The following is a 14,283-nucleotide window of genomic DNA, read 5'->3' as shown; positions in this document are numbered from 1 at the left end:
AGGACATCTTTTATTGGCAGAAATGCAGTTTATGGCTCACTTAGAAGAAATCGTTGGACTATCTGAAAGAGACGGCTAGTTGTGAGAAGAAAATGTCAATAAAAGACATGAATCAGAAAACAGTTTTTATTTGTTATAGTGCTTCCTAATAACCGTTTAATGTTGTTTAGCCTGGTTTTTAAAGACCATTTGGTTGCATGTACATGCGCTGCACATCCGAGTCAGAGACGCCACACAGATGTGTATTCAATTGAAAAATAGAGTTTATTGAGTTCTGCTTGAAGCTTGGATAAAGCCTTTCCTTGCTCAGGCAGGCAGACATTTAGGCAATTTACAGAAATCAAATATTTGAAAGTAGTAATAAGCAGCCACAAAGCTTTAAAAAAGTAAAACATGAAATAAATATTCATATGAATACATCCAAACAAAAGACATATAAAGTTGTGAAATAATCCAATAAAACGACTATTGCAGATTTTCTTTCAGAATCTTTTCTTTTCAAAGTTTGCTCTTACTCAGAACAATATTGTTCCCCAATTAGCACTTTGATAAATCATGTTTTGATTACTTTGTCTGTGATCACAAACAGTGCACACTGCCCTGTGTGTGATGACACATGACATTTTTTTAAAAACGGGGAAAAAACTGTTGTGAAATGGAGAAAATGATCTGAAATCTGTGTCATTTTTCACAATACTGAGCTGAGTTTAGCAGATATAATATTTAGCATGTTCAACTTCTGAGTTTAGCGTGTTAATGTGCAAAATGTAGCTCGTTAGCGCAAAACACAAAGTACTGCTGAGGACGGCGCAAGATTTATAACCTAAAGACTTCATCGGCAGAGTGATTACAAATCATCCTCTGGGGACCATGAACGTCTGAGTCATAAACTATATATATATATATATATATATGGTCTAAGTCACCCATCGGTTTGTGGACTACGGTTTTGAAGCCTTAAGTTTGGCATTTTGGCCGTCGCCATCTTGGTATTTTTGCAACCAGAAGCGACACAAGAGGGCGGAGCTAAGTAGAACTAAAAGCTGAGTAAGACACCAAATCGTTACAGTTAACCTTCTCTCACTGAAAACACACTTAAAGGAGACATCGATGACCAATCACAAGGCAGCCCCACCCTAAAGCATACTTTAGGGTCTATTCCACTCTAAATGGGACTCTCATGTCCTAAATGAACATCACGCTGCATTGAAGAAGACTTGAAACTAGAAAAGAGAACATCAAGTCAACAGTTACTAATCATGTGAGAAGTCGAGTCATTCTCTCATAAACTTCTTTACAATCTGTCTTATTGTTGTAACCAGAGAAATCGCTCTTGGCTATTTGAGAAAAAGCAAGTTTAAAGAACGTTGTATTGTTTTTCTTTTAGACCTGCAGGCTGCCGCCAAACGTTATGATATTGTCAAGATATTTCACTCCATTAAACGACCATTAAATTAACATTAAATTCATTGGATTATTTTACAATTTTATGGTTTCATCAATTTTGTCCTGTATTTATTTAGATGATTATTTATTTTACTGAACTTTTGGGGGCTTTGTAATAAAAAAACATCCACGACATAAAATGCAATATACAGCAATACAAACACATTTTAAAAAGCAATACATTCAAGTTTACAGCGTGAAATATAAAGCCAGGTGAAACAATATTTAGGAAATGTGTCCCTCCTTACCAAGTTACACCTATAAAAAAAAAAACACATATATATTTATCGGTGTTTGATAATAGGTTTTCACTCTCTCTCTTTGTACGTTTCAGATGAGAAAAAAAAATATGATTGATGAATTACAGGAGTCGTCGGACTGCTTGTGTGTTTAGGACCAAACACAAGGAGACGCTAAGATGTTCCCAACCGACGGAGGCCGGAACAACGGGCTCCAACTCAAACAGACACACCGGTCAAGGTGAGCGAAACGAAGAGACAAAGCCCACGCCCCCGTGGGCGTTTTCCTGAACTCTGCAGTGAGGATCATTTTAGAATCACATTATGGAAAGAATAAATTACTTTCTTTTTTTTTAGCTTTTGCTTCTTTTTTAATGTGTGGTCTCACCGGCCACACGGTTTCGTCCCGTTCCTCTCGGCGCGGATCGGCCTTCAAGCGGCAGCTGTTGCCTCAGTGCTGGCGGTGGAAGTGTGTACCATCGGGGGTTGGTCAGTGCACAAGTTTACTGTCACCTTTTCATCTGCGGCGTCGGGGTTCAAGTGCACGGCGAGACAGTGGGGCTTTTTAGTTTGGCACGTTGTCATCACCATCTCCTCTTCCTCCTCCTCCTCCTCCTCACTACGCCGCCGCCTCACACTTTGTGAACGAACTGGTACACCAGTCTCTGGGACACGTCGGGCTTGCGGATGATGTTCTTCTTGTAGTATTGGCGTATGGAGCGGCTCAGCTTGTCGTAGTTCATGGCGGGTCGGTTCTTTCGGAGTCCCCACAGCCTGGCCACGTGGGCCGAGTCTTCGATTTTAAAGATGCCTGGTGGGAATCACAAGAGACACGACGTTTGTGCACGAGGCGCCACAAAGTGAACTTGACATGCACGCTTATTTGAATTAAAACTGTATTCTTAATTGAGAGCCAATGTGACCTGTTTTTACGAAGGCAGCATTACATTTATCTTTTAAATAATGTATTTTATTCACATGTTGTTCGTGTTCTCCCTCCTGGTTTTGTGTTCAAATATTTTTTCTTCATTTAAACAATTTTAAACAATGTGAACAAGTTAAACTTAACTTGATTCAATGGTATCATTTAAACTCCATCTCAAAACATACCTGTTTACACTGGCATTTGATTAAATAAAATATTCTATGGCCTGCTTTTTTATCTTTTCTTTTTTTTCTTGTGTTTTTTATTACACCATACCCTATACAAATCTGTTGAGGTTTGATCTCCTGTCAGTTGAGTAAGCTAAGCACAGCTGAAATACTCACATTTAAATAAATACAATAATGAATATGAGACTGTTGTCATTTTATCTTTTCCCTTTATTCCAACATGCATCCTGAAATTGAAATGAAGCAGAACGATGCTCCAAAGTGAAACTTCAGAGTACTTCCCGATACTGTAGCCACAAAAAATAAAAATGAAAATACCTTTTTCTTTATTGAGCCAGCGTATGCAGCGTCCATAGTTGTGAGGTTTCCTTAGCAGCTCTTTGAGGAACTGCCACAGATGGATGGGCTGACCGGAACAAGAGGAATCTGCCTCGGACCAAAGGTCCTCGCCGCCTGAAGGACACAGAAACAACATCCGGACTTTAAGGCCACGGCGCAGTGAAAGCCACACATCGAGGCCAGAAGCCCAACGGATGACGAAGCAACTAACCAGGAAAGCCCAAATCAAATCAAATTACCAAAAATGTTCAGTGCTAAATGTTCTTGGCATTTCACTTTGAATTATCGTCATTACACGGCAATAAAAGACTTGACTTGACTGGTGTGTGAGGAAACCGAACATACCTGTAGTTTTTGTCTCTCCGACTGAACACCTTTCCTTCATCCAGGCAGCTGTGGAGAAGAAAAAAAGACATCAAAGTTAAAAAACAAAAGTACTTTAATTTGTTTTCCTCTTACTCGTTCCACTATTTTATTGTACAGATTATATATATATATTTTTAAAAACAAAATACTTCTCGTGGCCCTAACTATCCCCAAGAAAACAATCCTCATGAACTGGAAATCAAGGAATAACACACATATCACACACTGGAGAAATGTAATGTCAGAATATATTTCAATGGAAAAACCTCATCTCTCATTTACAACACAACAGAACACCACGACATGTGGTCATCATTCACTATGTTTTTACAAACATGACACCACTCATCTTACTGATTAGTTAATTAATCTTAATTCCTTTATTTTTTGTTTCCCCTTGCCTGACAACCAATTCAATTCCACGTACATGCATACGCTCGTACATATACATCTGCCTTCATCGATGTATTTTGTTTCTTTAATAAAAAATGAAAAAAGCTCACACGCTCTGACTTTATGATGTTATGTCGTCCTCTAGGTGTTATGTCTATGTATTGTCTTTTGTCTTATTATAAAAAAATAGAAAAAATACAAAATAAAGCGCAAAAAAATGTACGGTTCCCTCCACAAACACACAAAGACACACTTAAACGGCCAAAACGTGACACGAAATAAAAAACCACGCACTTGACTTCCATATGTCCAGGTGTGCGTGCAGCGTGTCTCCGCACTGCGGCGAGCGCTGGCGAAACTCCTCCTCGCTCATGGCGCACAGGTCCTTCCCCGTCAGGTCCTCGAAGGCGTTTCCTGCGTGGGTCAACCGGTACAGATGTTCGATCCACAGCAGCCACTTCTGGACGTTCCCCGTGTTCCACTCGATGGGGTCTAAGAAGAAAAACCAGAGCGCGATGGGGGAAAAAAAAAAAAACGGTTAGAGAACCACCCTGGTGTGATGTTATCCAAGTCAAATAGAGTCAAGGTGTATCATGTTCCGCTTCATTCACAGATTATAAATATACTGAAACCACAAGGTAATCACCCTTTCATGCCAGCTCAATTCCAATCAGTGGATCAGATGCCTGCTTTATGACAGCCGGGATGCCTTACAATACATAATGCTTCCTCTGTTTGCTTTTGGCAAGCGGCGGAGAGAGAGACCTCGCCCTTAAGACTGAGTACACTGTTCACTGGCAGGGGAGAAACATCACTGTCCCACTCCAGACGAGCTCATGCAAATGTCAGGATTAAACAGATCCTGGAGCAGCCAACCACGACGGACGTGATCTCAGAGACCTGTCGTGTTGTCTCGGCTACCCACGCATGTACGTGTCGGATTTTGTGGTCAAGATCCAGCAGCTGAAGTTGAGTTGATATCCCTTGATTTGGAAATAACGGGCTTTTTCTCTGGCATGAAGAGTGCTGTGTGTACTCTGTTAAAGATTTATTTCTCCGCAGCTGATATACTAAGTACGATCATACCCTCTCCTGAGGACTGACGAGCTGCCGTGACAGGTGTGGTGGAAGACGAGCCTACCTGCGGTGATATTGAGCAGTTTGCAGGCAGTTTCGATGTCCTTCAGCACTTCTCCCACCACTATGCTCTGCACCTGCTCCAGAGAGCGCTCGTCCTCTTGACACTCCAGCCCAGGAGAGAGGCCCTGTTCCTGGCTGTCGATGACGGGGCACTGCTCTGGTTCGTCCTCGGGCTCCATGCGAGTCATGGGTGCAGCCAGCGCCGGGCAGGCCTCCGATACCTTCACCAGCCAGGTGGCGTCTTCCGTGAGGAGCATGTCGAAGCAGGACAGGTAGAGGCCCGGCACGCCCTGTTTGGTGTCGCCGAGGTCCCAGGGTTCTGCAGAGCCTCTGGTTCTCTCCAGCAGCTCGAGGGAGTCCTCCGTCATCCCGATCCGGGTCCCGTACGCTGCGCCTTCCGATAAACCACCAACTGAATGTGACATAACTGGTACCTGGAGACAAGAAAAAAACACATTCAAACCCGACATTTCTAACCTGCACGTGAACTGAGAGCCACGCAAACATTTTTAAAGGATCCGTTCAGCATTGAAAAGTCTTTGTGACGGATTGCTTCTTAAAAAAAAAAAAGATCTGAAATAATCCACTGATCTAGACGTGACACACGGATGGGAGAGTAGGTTTTTAAATGTAGACGCTACCTTCTCAGACAGCTGCTCTCCTGCAATTCTCCGGCTGCTAGACCAGCGATTGTTTTAGTTTCGTGATAAACTCCATCCGGGCCGCCGCAGGCCGGAGACCTCTTCTCCGTAAAACGCGATGAGCACAAGTGAGTTGAGTTGCTCGATGCTCTATAAAGAACCCCGAGGCTGATGGAGACACCGGGGGAAATGACCCTTTAAGAGAGTTAAAACACACACAGCGCTGACAGGCATGGGGCAAAATGGATTTGACTGAGTCTCTTATGTGTGGGTCAGTGGCCCAGAATGGGCTGATGCGTCGGGGGTGGGTGACTTGCATTGAGGCCTGCTTTTCAAGGTGCCGTCTCTGCAGCCTTCTGTCTCCACTGTCAGCTGGAGTTTTTAATCAAGTTAGATAATGCGGCGACGAGCGTCCACCGAAAAAAACGCATGTCGGAGCAACCCCAACCACGAAGACCCTCGGAGATGTAGATGAAATTGCCCGCGATAAAGCGTCCATTTATGGACGTCAGCTGTGGCACCGGTGTTGTAATCTCAGGGCGAGCTCGCATATGGCAGCCATGATGTGTGTACCTGCCGCAGCTGGCACGCGGGAAGGCGCACCGCTGTCACGCGGCCGGTTATCAGCGCCACTGTAAAGGAAGTGTGCTCCCACAGGCCACATGTTCAAGGAGGGGGACGGCTGTATTTGTCGAGACACGGCAATGACATTGAATGCGTCGGAAAAAAAAAAAAATGGCTAAATGATCGACACCCATGACGCAAGATCATTTGTGAGGGAGTTAGAAAGGAATCCAGGGGACGAGATTACAACTTTATTAGAAAGGAAATAATCTACAGATGCAAAAATTATCAATTCACAAAGCAAACGTTTTTAAAAAATGAGAAGATTTTCGTATTCTTTTGCTCATTGGACCTCATGAGTTTCTTAATTTTTGGTATGATTTAAGCCCAAACACTTAACAATCCTGATATAAAAAAGATGATTATTTTCTTGAAAATCGACACATTTACCAAACCTCCTCAAAAAAGTTAAATGAAGTTATCTTGTGTAATGTTTTTGTTTTGTTTTGTCTTTTTTTTTCTTTCTTTTTTTCCTCCTTGTTTTCATCTTACTTAAAAATTAAAAAAACAACATCATCCTTGTGTGGTGATTTCCATAAGGTTATACATTTGTATATTTTATTTTGTAAAATAATATTTTCAGCATAACAAACTGTAAATGCTATTTCACTACAAATATTCTGTAAAACAACATTTTTGTTAATAAAAAATAAATCTTAAAAAAAAAGTTAAATGAAGTAATCTTCCCTGCCCCTAAAAAACAGATTACCCTCCCAGACTTTGGTCCTGAACCCCCCCCCCCCCCCCCCCCCGCTGTAAAACCTCCTTCCCAGTCGTCCTTTTATCTCCAAATTCCTCGTAAACTATAACCCACACTCCCTTTCACTCCATCAGGAGTCAGAATAAAAGCCGCCGGTATCCCAGGCCGGCTACTTCTCGTCTGTAACAGCTTGCGCTAAGCCCATTAGCAAAGCAAATTTAGCCATATTACCTTCTTCCAAAAGGAAGAGGGAGCACACTAGAAAGACCCAAACACCCACCCCCCTGCAGAGAGGGATTTAAGATCCTGACTGATCTCTAAATGAGTTTGGTCAAATCGCTGATATTCATTTCAGGAGCTTTAGAGCTCGCTCCATTTACTCAGCAAAGTCCAAGGATTCCCTCCGAGCCGGCGTCCACCCTGGGAACCGTATTTCTCACACATGCTTGGTCCCATTTAACGTGGAGAGGTGTGATTATTTGAAGGGGGGTATGGTCACCTTGGATTTTTATTGGAGCCGTGTTATCGGGAATAATGAACGAAAACTGAATAAAACGAGGGACCGGTCAGGAAATAAGTGTTTTAATTGAGTAAAAAGAGTTTGCGATGCCTTCCGAACCCTCTCCTGACGTGAAAGTGGAAGATCGGTACAGCTAATTGAGCCTGAAATGAACCCGCGAGCCCATTTGTCACTGTTGCTGGAGCCGTTTTGCGACAGCAGTCGGCTGAAGTGTTGAGATTAAAGTTAATGAGAAGAGATTAAAAGAAGCAAAAGTCTGTTTAACCTGGATCAGTCTGAGCGAGAAGAAAAAAGAAAAGTTCACAAGTGAGATTTTGGGATTATCTATCTACCTTAATACCGTTTAACCCTTGTGTTGCCTTAGGGTCATTTTGACCCGAATCAATATTACACCCTCCCCCCGCCTTTGGGTCATTTTGATCCGATTCAATGTTTCACCCTCCTGTTACCTTTATATTTGCTAACATATTTTACCCTTTGGGTTCAATTTGACGCCAGCAATTAAAAATTAATATTGTTTTCCAAGTTTAAGTGTGAGGCACTTTATGTTTGTTTGTTGACTACCGAAAGAACACCGACATTAAACATTGAATGGGTCAAATTAATCCTAAAGAGGAGAACACCACCGCCTTCTCACTACTTTTTTTTGGACTGACTAGAAGAGTCATTTGCTTGCCACCAACAAAGAGAACCACACGCCTCACTACTGCTGGGAAGAAAGTCTTCAGGCTCGGATCTGCTGCCTGACGACTTTTTATTTTTATGGCAGCAGTGACATGTGCAGGTGCTCCGGTCACATTATAAACTCGCTCGAGGTGCATTAGTGGTTTATTTTAGGTGAAGGTTGCTGCTTGTTTTATGAATTGCAAATAAAAGGCTTCTATTCTTTATCGTTATTTACAATATTAGATTAGATTAGATTTTCCTTTATTAGTCCCACAGTGGGGAAATTGCAGGATCACAGCAGCGGGCGCACATTAGAGCTGTAATTAAAAGATACAAATAAAACACAATACTAATACTAACTATACAGAGGAAACTAAACACATACACAAGGCAGTGACCAGAGTGGATGTTCAGCAGGTTAATATGAGTCTCTCCATTCCCCATCTCTAAAACTCAAATAACATTTTATTTCTAACTTTTTCTATCTTTATAGTGGTTGTATTATTCAATTCAATTCAGTTTATTTGTATTGCCCAATTTCACAAATTACAAATTTTAGAGTGCTTTACAATCTGTACACATAGACATCCCTGCCCCAAAACCTCACATCGGATCAGGAAAAACTCCCAAATAACCCTTCAGGGGGAAAAAAGGGAAGAAACCTTCAGGAGAGCAACAGAGGAGGATCCCTTTCCAGGATGGACAGAACAATAGATGTCATGTGTACAGAAGGACAGATTTAGAGTTTAAATACATTCAATGAATATGACAGAGTGTATGAATAGTTCGTAGTAGGCTTATTCCACAATGGAGATCTCCACGATCCACGTTTATCTGCTAGTGGGGGGGGTTTTGGAGGTTTTGGGGGTTTTGGGAGTTTTGACACTCGGTGATGATTGATTTCTGCTGCTAGTCAGGTGCACTGGCATCGTGCCAGTATCCTCCGTACCGGTGCAACAAAACCAAAAAAACGTTTGCTGTTGGTGAAAACTAATTTTGACAGAGGGCTATAGTCACAGTTCGTGGTGCAGATGATGAACTGAGATTGGAACCAGAGATTTGGAAGTTGTACCACGGATGGATGGAGAAGTGAACCCGTCACCTGTTTTTACAGAGATAGTGAAGATACGGAGTCGCGTGAGGCCTCGGGCCTGTGCTCACGCAGCTGGATTTAATTTGCTGATCGTCAGAAGATCAAAAAGAGCAGGTTTTATTGGGGGTTTAAAACACATTATCCGGCATAATCGGCAGCTGCTTTAAAGAAGTGCCATGTAAAACCCAGTTTGAGCTCACAGCAGTGTGGTGATGTGTGTAGATGAAAGGGAAGAATCTAACTGTATGTGTCGCCTCGTGGTTTAATAGTGCACACTGACACGCGTCACTTTTCAGATGTTTTTTTTCTTTTTACACATTTTACAGATGCTGTAAATTATAAAATGTCATAAAAACAGCTAAATTGAGAATTGAACCAAATAAATCATGATGTGCATGAAGAATGTGACTTTAACGTCCACTGAAGAGAGAAACATGCACATGTACACATTCCCCCAATTAATGAAACAAACATAAATGTCATATTTAATCACGCTTATCTTACTCATCAGTTTTGTTTTATATATATACATATAAATATAGAATCATATATATATATATAAATATATATTAATATATATATTCATCTATAAATATATATATATACACTACCGTTCAAAAGTTTGGGATCACCCAGACAATTTCGTGTCTTCCATGAAAAATCACACTTTTATTTATCAAATGAATAGAAAATATAGTCAAGACATTGACAAGGTTAGAAATAATGATTAATATTTGAAGTATTAATTTTGCTCTACAAACTTCAAGCTCAAAGAAAGGCCAGTTGTATAGCTTATATCACCAGCATAACTGTTTTCAGCTGTGCTAACATAAAATGCCGCGAGGTTTTCTAATCAGATATTAGTCTTCTAAGGCGATTAGCAAACACAATGTACCATTAGAACACTGGAGTGATAGTTGATGGAAATGGGCCTCTATACACCTCTGGAGATATTTCATTAGAAACCAGACACTTCCACCTTGAATATTAATTTACCACATTAACAATGTGTAGAGTGTATTTTTGATTAATGTTATCTTTATTGAAAAAACAGTGCTTTTCTTTGAAAAATAAAGACATTTCTAAGTGACCCCAAACTTTTGAACAGTAATGTATATAAATGAATATATATGAATATATATTCCTATATATATATATATTCCTATATATATATATATGTATACATGTGGTACAAAAGTTATCAGAGGCTAAGTGGGGTTAAGGAAAGGTGGATGCTGCTGTAAACTTCAGGTTTGGCCTTCCATGGTGTGTGAGTATAACATAAAGTAGTCTGTTACTGAGTCAGCTTCACACACTCCATGAAGGAGATCCAAATAGCGTACACCAGAGTTATGCTGTTGAGTATTGATAAAGATCAGCTTGACATAATAGATGTGAGTGAGAGGGGGAATAGAGACCTGCGCAAAAACAACAGTCCAGTTCTGTATTACAGTTCTGTGTTTGTAGTTTACACGTATTAGAGTCTTGTCTTGATCCGTCATCTTTAATTTACACCTCACAATATTCATGTGATCCCCCTTCACAGCAGTGAACTGTTTATTTGAAATGTTCCGGTTTGTCGTTGTGGTTTCTGGGCATGAAACCACCAGACATTATCTGACCACATTTTGACACAAATTCTACACGTACAGAAACAAGAAAAACAGGTAAGCGTTACAAAGATTCTGCACAACACAAAGAAAACTAAACTGAAAAGAGTTGGTAAATTATTAAGATAACAGTTTTTCTACCCTCATCATGTGTCTTGCGTTGGTTATAATCCTGTGTTGCGAAGCCAAAGACCATTTTCTCACGGAAATTATACAATTCTGTCAATAAATCTGATTATTTATATCATGTTGTCACTCACTGCCGACGTTTTAAGTTTGTACAATCATAAATAAATAAACACAGATGATAAATTGCACAGAAGATGCCATAAAAATACCATGACGATTATGTGAAGCGGTGTCTTCTTACCGAGGCAAAGATGCTCTGATGGACAGAGGCGGCGACCGGAAGATAAAAGATGAGAAGCAGCTCTTGTCCGGGTTGAAGGATGAAGAATGGCCTCTGGCCCCCGCTCGCAGACCGACGCTCAGCTCAGACGGGCCGCCCCGGGCGCTACCTGCAGGACGGAGGTGCAGTAGGGCTGTGGGCACCCTTCAATATGTTTCCCTCCCCCAAAACCCCTCCACAGCGGGTGTCGCAGAGCCCCCAGCCTCGAGGCCTCGGAGCCTCCCTTGCTCTTTGGTGGATTCCAACTTAAACTGAAAGTCCCAGCCTAAAGCTCAACTGCAAACTAAACTTCAAGTGAAAGCACCTGCTGGGGGTGTGTACCGAGAGGAAAGAAGCAAGTGACTCAGTGAGTGAGTGCAAAGGAATTCCAGTTACCATTGACTGCAATTTATATTTATAGGCCCGTCGTGTTTACTTTGTGTGTGTGTGTGTGTGTGTGTGTGTGTGCATGTGTGTTAAGTGCCATGTGTCTTGCAGCTTGAGCTGAGACCTCCTCAAACACTACTAGTTGACCTCAGTACTTAGGTGCCAGACAATTCAAGATAAGAGACTAAAAAACACTTTCTTTTTAAGTCTATACAAAAAAAAACTTTCTAATACGTAATGAATAATGTGGGCCTCCTTAATCTCACTTTTAAAGTAGATACACTCTACTCCAGTATTTCCATTTACAACATCACAACATTTCAGAGGGAAATATTCTACTTTTTACTCAACTATATATATTTGACAGCTGATTCACCTGTTCCTAAAAAATAATATGTTAAACTTAAAAAGCATACGCTTATGAAATACTTTACATTATTAAAGATTAAACAAGTGGTTCCCACACAAAACAAATCCATGAGTTCAGATGATGCTGTTGATGTCTCACATGGTTGAATTTAAATAATTGTGAAAGGCCCAAAGATTTAGATTTATATTCATAAAAATTAAAATCTCTTTTTTTAACACTTTATTTTTGTATTTTCACCACAGATAGACACATATATACAGAAATGAAGAAGAAAATAATAGCAAGAGAAATAAAAAATACAGATATGAAGAAAAAAAATAAAAGCAAGAAAAATAAAAAATACAGAAATGAAGAAAAAATTATAGCACGAGAAATAAAAATAAATAAATAAAAAACGGCTCTTTAAATTTTTTTAATTATAATCTCACAACACACTTCAGTTTTGTGTGTTGACCCTACGGAAGGCCCTGACCCTCAGGTTGGCAACCACTGCATTCTATTTAGACATCTAATAATTACATACATAATTATATATTAGTCACAGGAGCCATTTTTTTCTGTCAAACAAGTAATTTTTACATGTTTTACTTTATACTTTAAGTAGAATTTGCTGACAATACTTTGCATTATTACTCAGACAAACAACATGTCACATTCTGAACATTAATATAGCAACAGATCACTCTTAGCTCAGTAAAGACGCAGTGGAGTAACATCTACCTGAGCAAAGAATGACGCTGTGTGTGTGTAGGTGTGTGTGTGTGTGTGTGTTCTCCTTCACATAGCCGAGCCAGCATGCTCTTAGTGCGCGTGCATGTTAGTGCATGTCAGCGTGGCCCACTGGCTCGCTCACGGCCCCCGCTCTGCACGGCTCCGGCGGCTACAGTTGACGCAGATAAACACGGTTAGCTGTCAGCATGTTTACCGGAGTCTGTTTTGTTAGCGTCGTTAGCACCGTTAGCTCGGAGTTCAGGCGTATCCGTGTTGAGAGCCATCGAGAGGCAATCAAAATACTCTCAATCTCTTATCTCGTATAAAGTTGGATTTTGAATGCAGCTTTACCTTTTTATTCTATGTATATGACTATCTTTACTCTGTGGAATTGATACTTTGAGTTGTTACATTCTCATACCTGCCTGGATGTCAGTACAGGTTTCTGGTTTCACAGAGACCATCAGGTGTACAGTGACGAGAAATAAATAGCTGGGGATTCGGCTTATACAATATATTTAAAAACTATTAAAATGTAATTAAAAAACTTGGATACACTAGCTTTAAAATTAAATATTAAATATTCTAAAATTAAATATAAACACATTATGTGGTTAAAGCCTTAGATACGTTCACATACTGTACATTCAAATATTTTCAAGTGTGTCTTAAAACCAATATACACAGGAGGAACAATTAAAGCAAACAGTCGGGCCTATAGGTATTTTAATTTCAGCTTCATGATCATTTTTCAATTCAATTCAGTTTATTTTTTATAGCCCATTCTCACAAATTACTAATTTGCCTCAGAGGGCTTTACAATCTGTACACATAGACATCCCTGTCCCAAGACTTTTGTTACAATCACTTTTAGGCTAGATAAAGTTTGGTGACCTTTTGGGATTTCCAAATAGTTATAGCCAACTTCACATCTTCAACTTTTTATTTTCATTTCACCAGGATAAACCACTCAGTAACAACACTTCTTTTCAGGGAGTCCTACAGGTCCTGGCTCAGTTGATGTGTCATCAACCAGTAAAAACACCTGTGTGGGTGTGCCATGCTTTTAATATTGTAGCTGATGGAGGTGGAGATAATTCAAACTGCTTTATACTGCATATGTTCAGTACTCAATTTAAACATACAAAATCCCCTGAAATGTTTAAAGGGAAGTAGAATGCAGTTTATTTATTCAAATACATGGAAAGTCAACCTCAAAATTTTATTTAGTTTAATATATAGCTTGCATGTGTCAGTAGGCTAAAAATATACCTCCTGTTGACTTAAATGGTCAGTAGATTCCATCCTATGGAGCCGCCTATATAGTCTCTGTGCTCAGTCTAAATGTATGTCTAAAAACATAGAAAAAACAAGTTCCCCATGACCATAGAAAATATCTCCAACTACTGTGCAGCTTATATTAGGAATGTTTTACTGATGCTTTTATAGATTGTGCTGCTAAACAGATTCACACTTCAGTGCGCTTGAGTGGCACTTACTTATGGTATTATTGTAGTTTGGCTTTCTTGAAGAAATA

General features: G+C 40.2%; 1 protein-coding gene across 1 annotated transcript; it reads right to left on the bottom strand.

Moving 5' to 3' along the window:
• Window positions 1-241: 241 nt before the first annotated feature.
• LOC130208549 (SAM pointed domain-containing Ets transcription factor) lies at window positions 242-11,570 on the bottom strand. The gene is made up of 6 exons (XM_056437740.1): window positions 11,261-11,570; window positions 5,038-5,470; window positions 4,191-4,388; window positions 3,483-3,530; window positions 3,117-3,251; window positions 242-2,496 (listed from the first exon to the last, which is right to left on the bottom strand). Exons 2-6 carry the CDS (start codon window positions 5,459-5,461, stop codon window positions 2,318-2,320), a joined length of 984 nt encoding a protein of 327 aa, XP_056293715.1. The 5' UTR covers window positions 5,462-5,470; window positions 11,261-11,570; the 3' UTR covers window positions 242-2,317.
• Window positions 11,571-14,283: the final 2,713 nt, after the last annotated feature.

Source organism: Pseudoliparis swirei, chromosome 18 (assembly GCF_029220125.1).
Source record: "Pseudoliparis swirei isolate HS2019 ecotype Mariana Trench chromosome 18, NWPU_hadal_v1, whole genome shotgun sequence".
NCBI classification, from domain to species: domain Eukaryota; kingdom Metazoa; phylum Chordata; class Actinopteri; order Perciformes; family Liparidae; genus Pseudoliparis; species Pseudoliparis swirei.
This window is presented reverse-complemented; position numbering and strand designations above follow the sequence as displayed.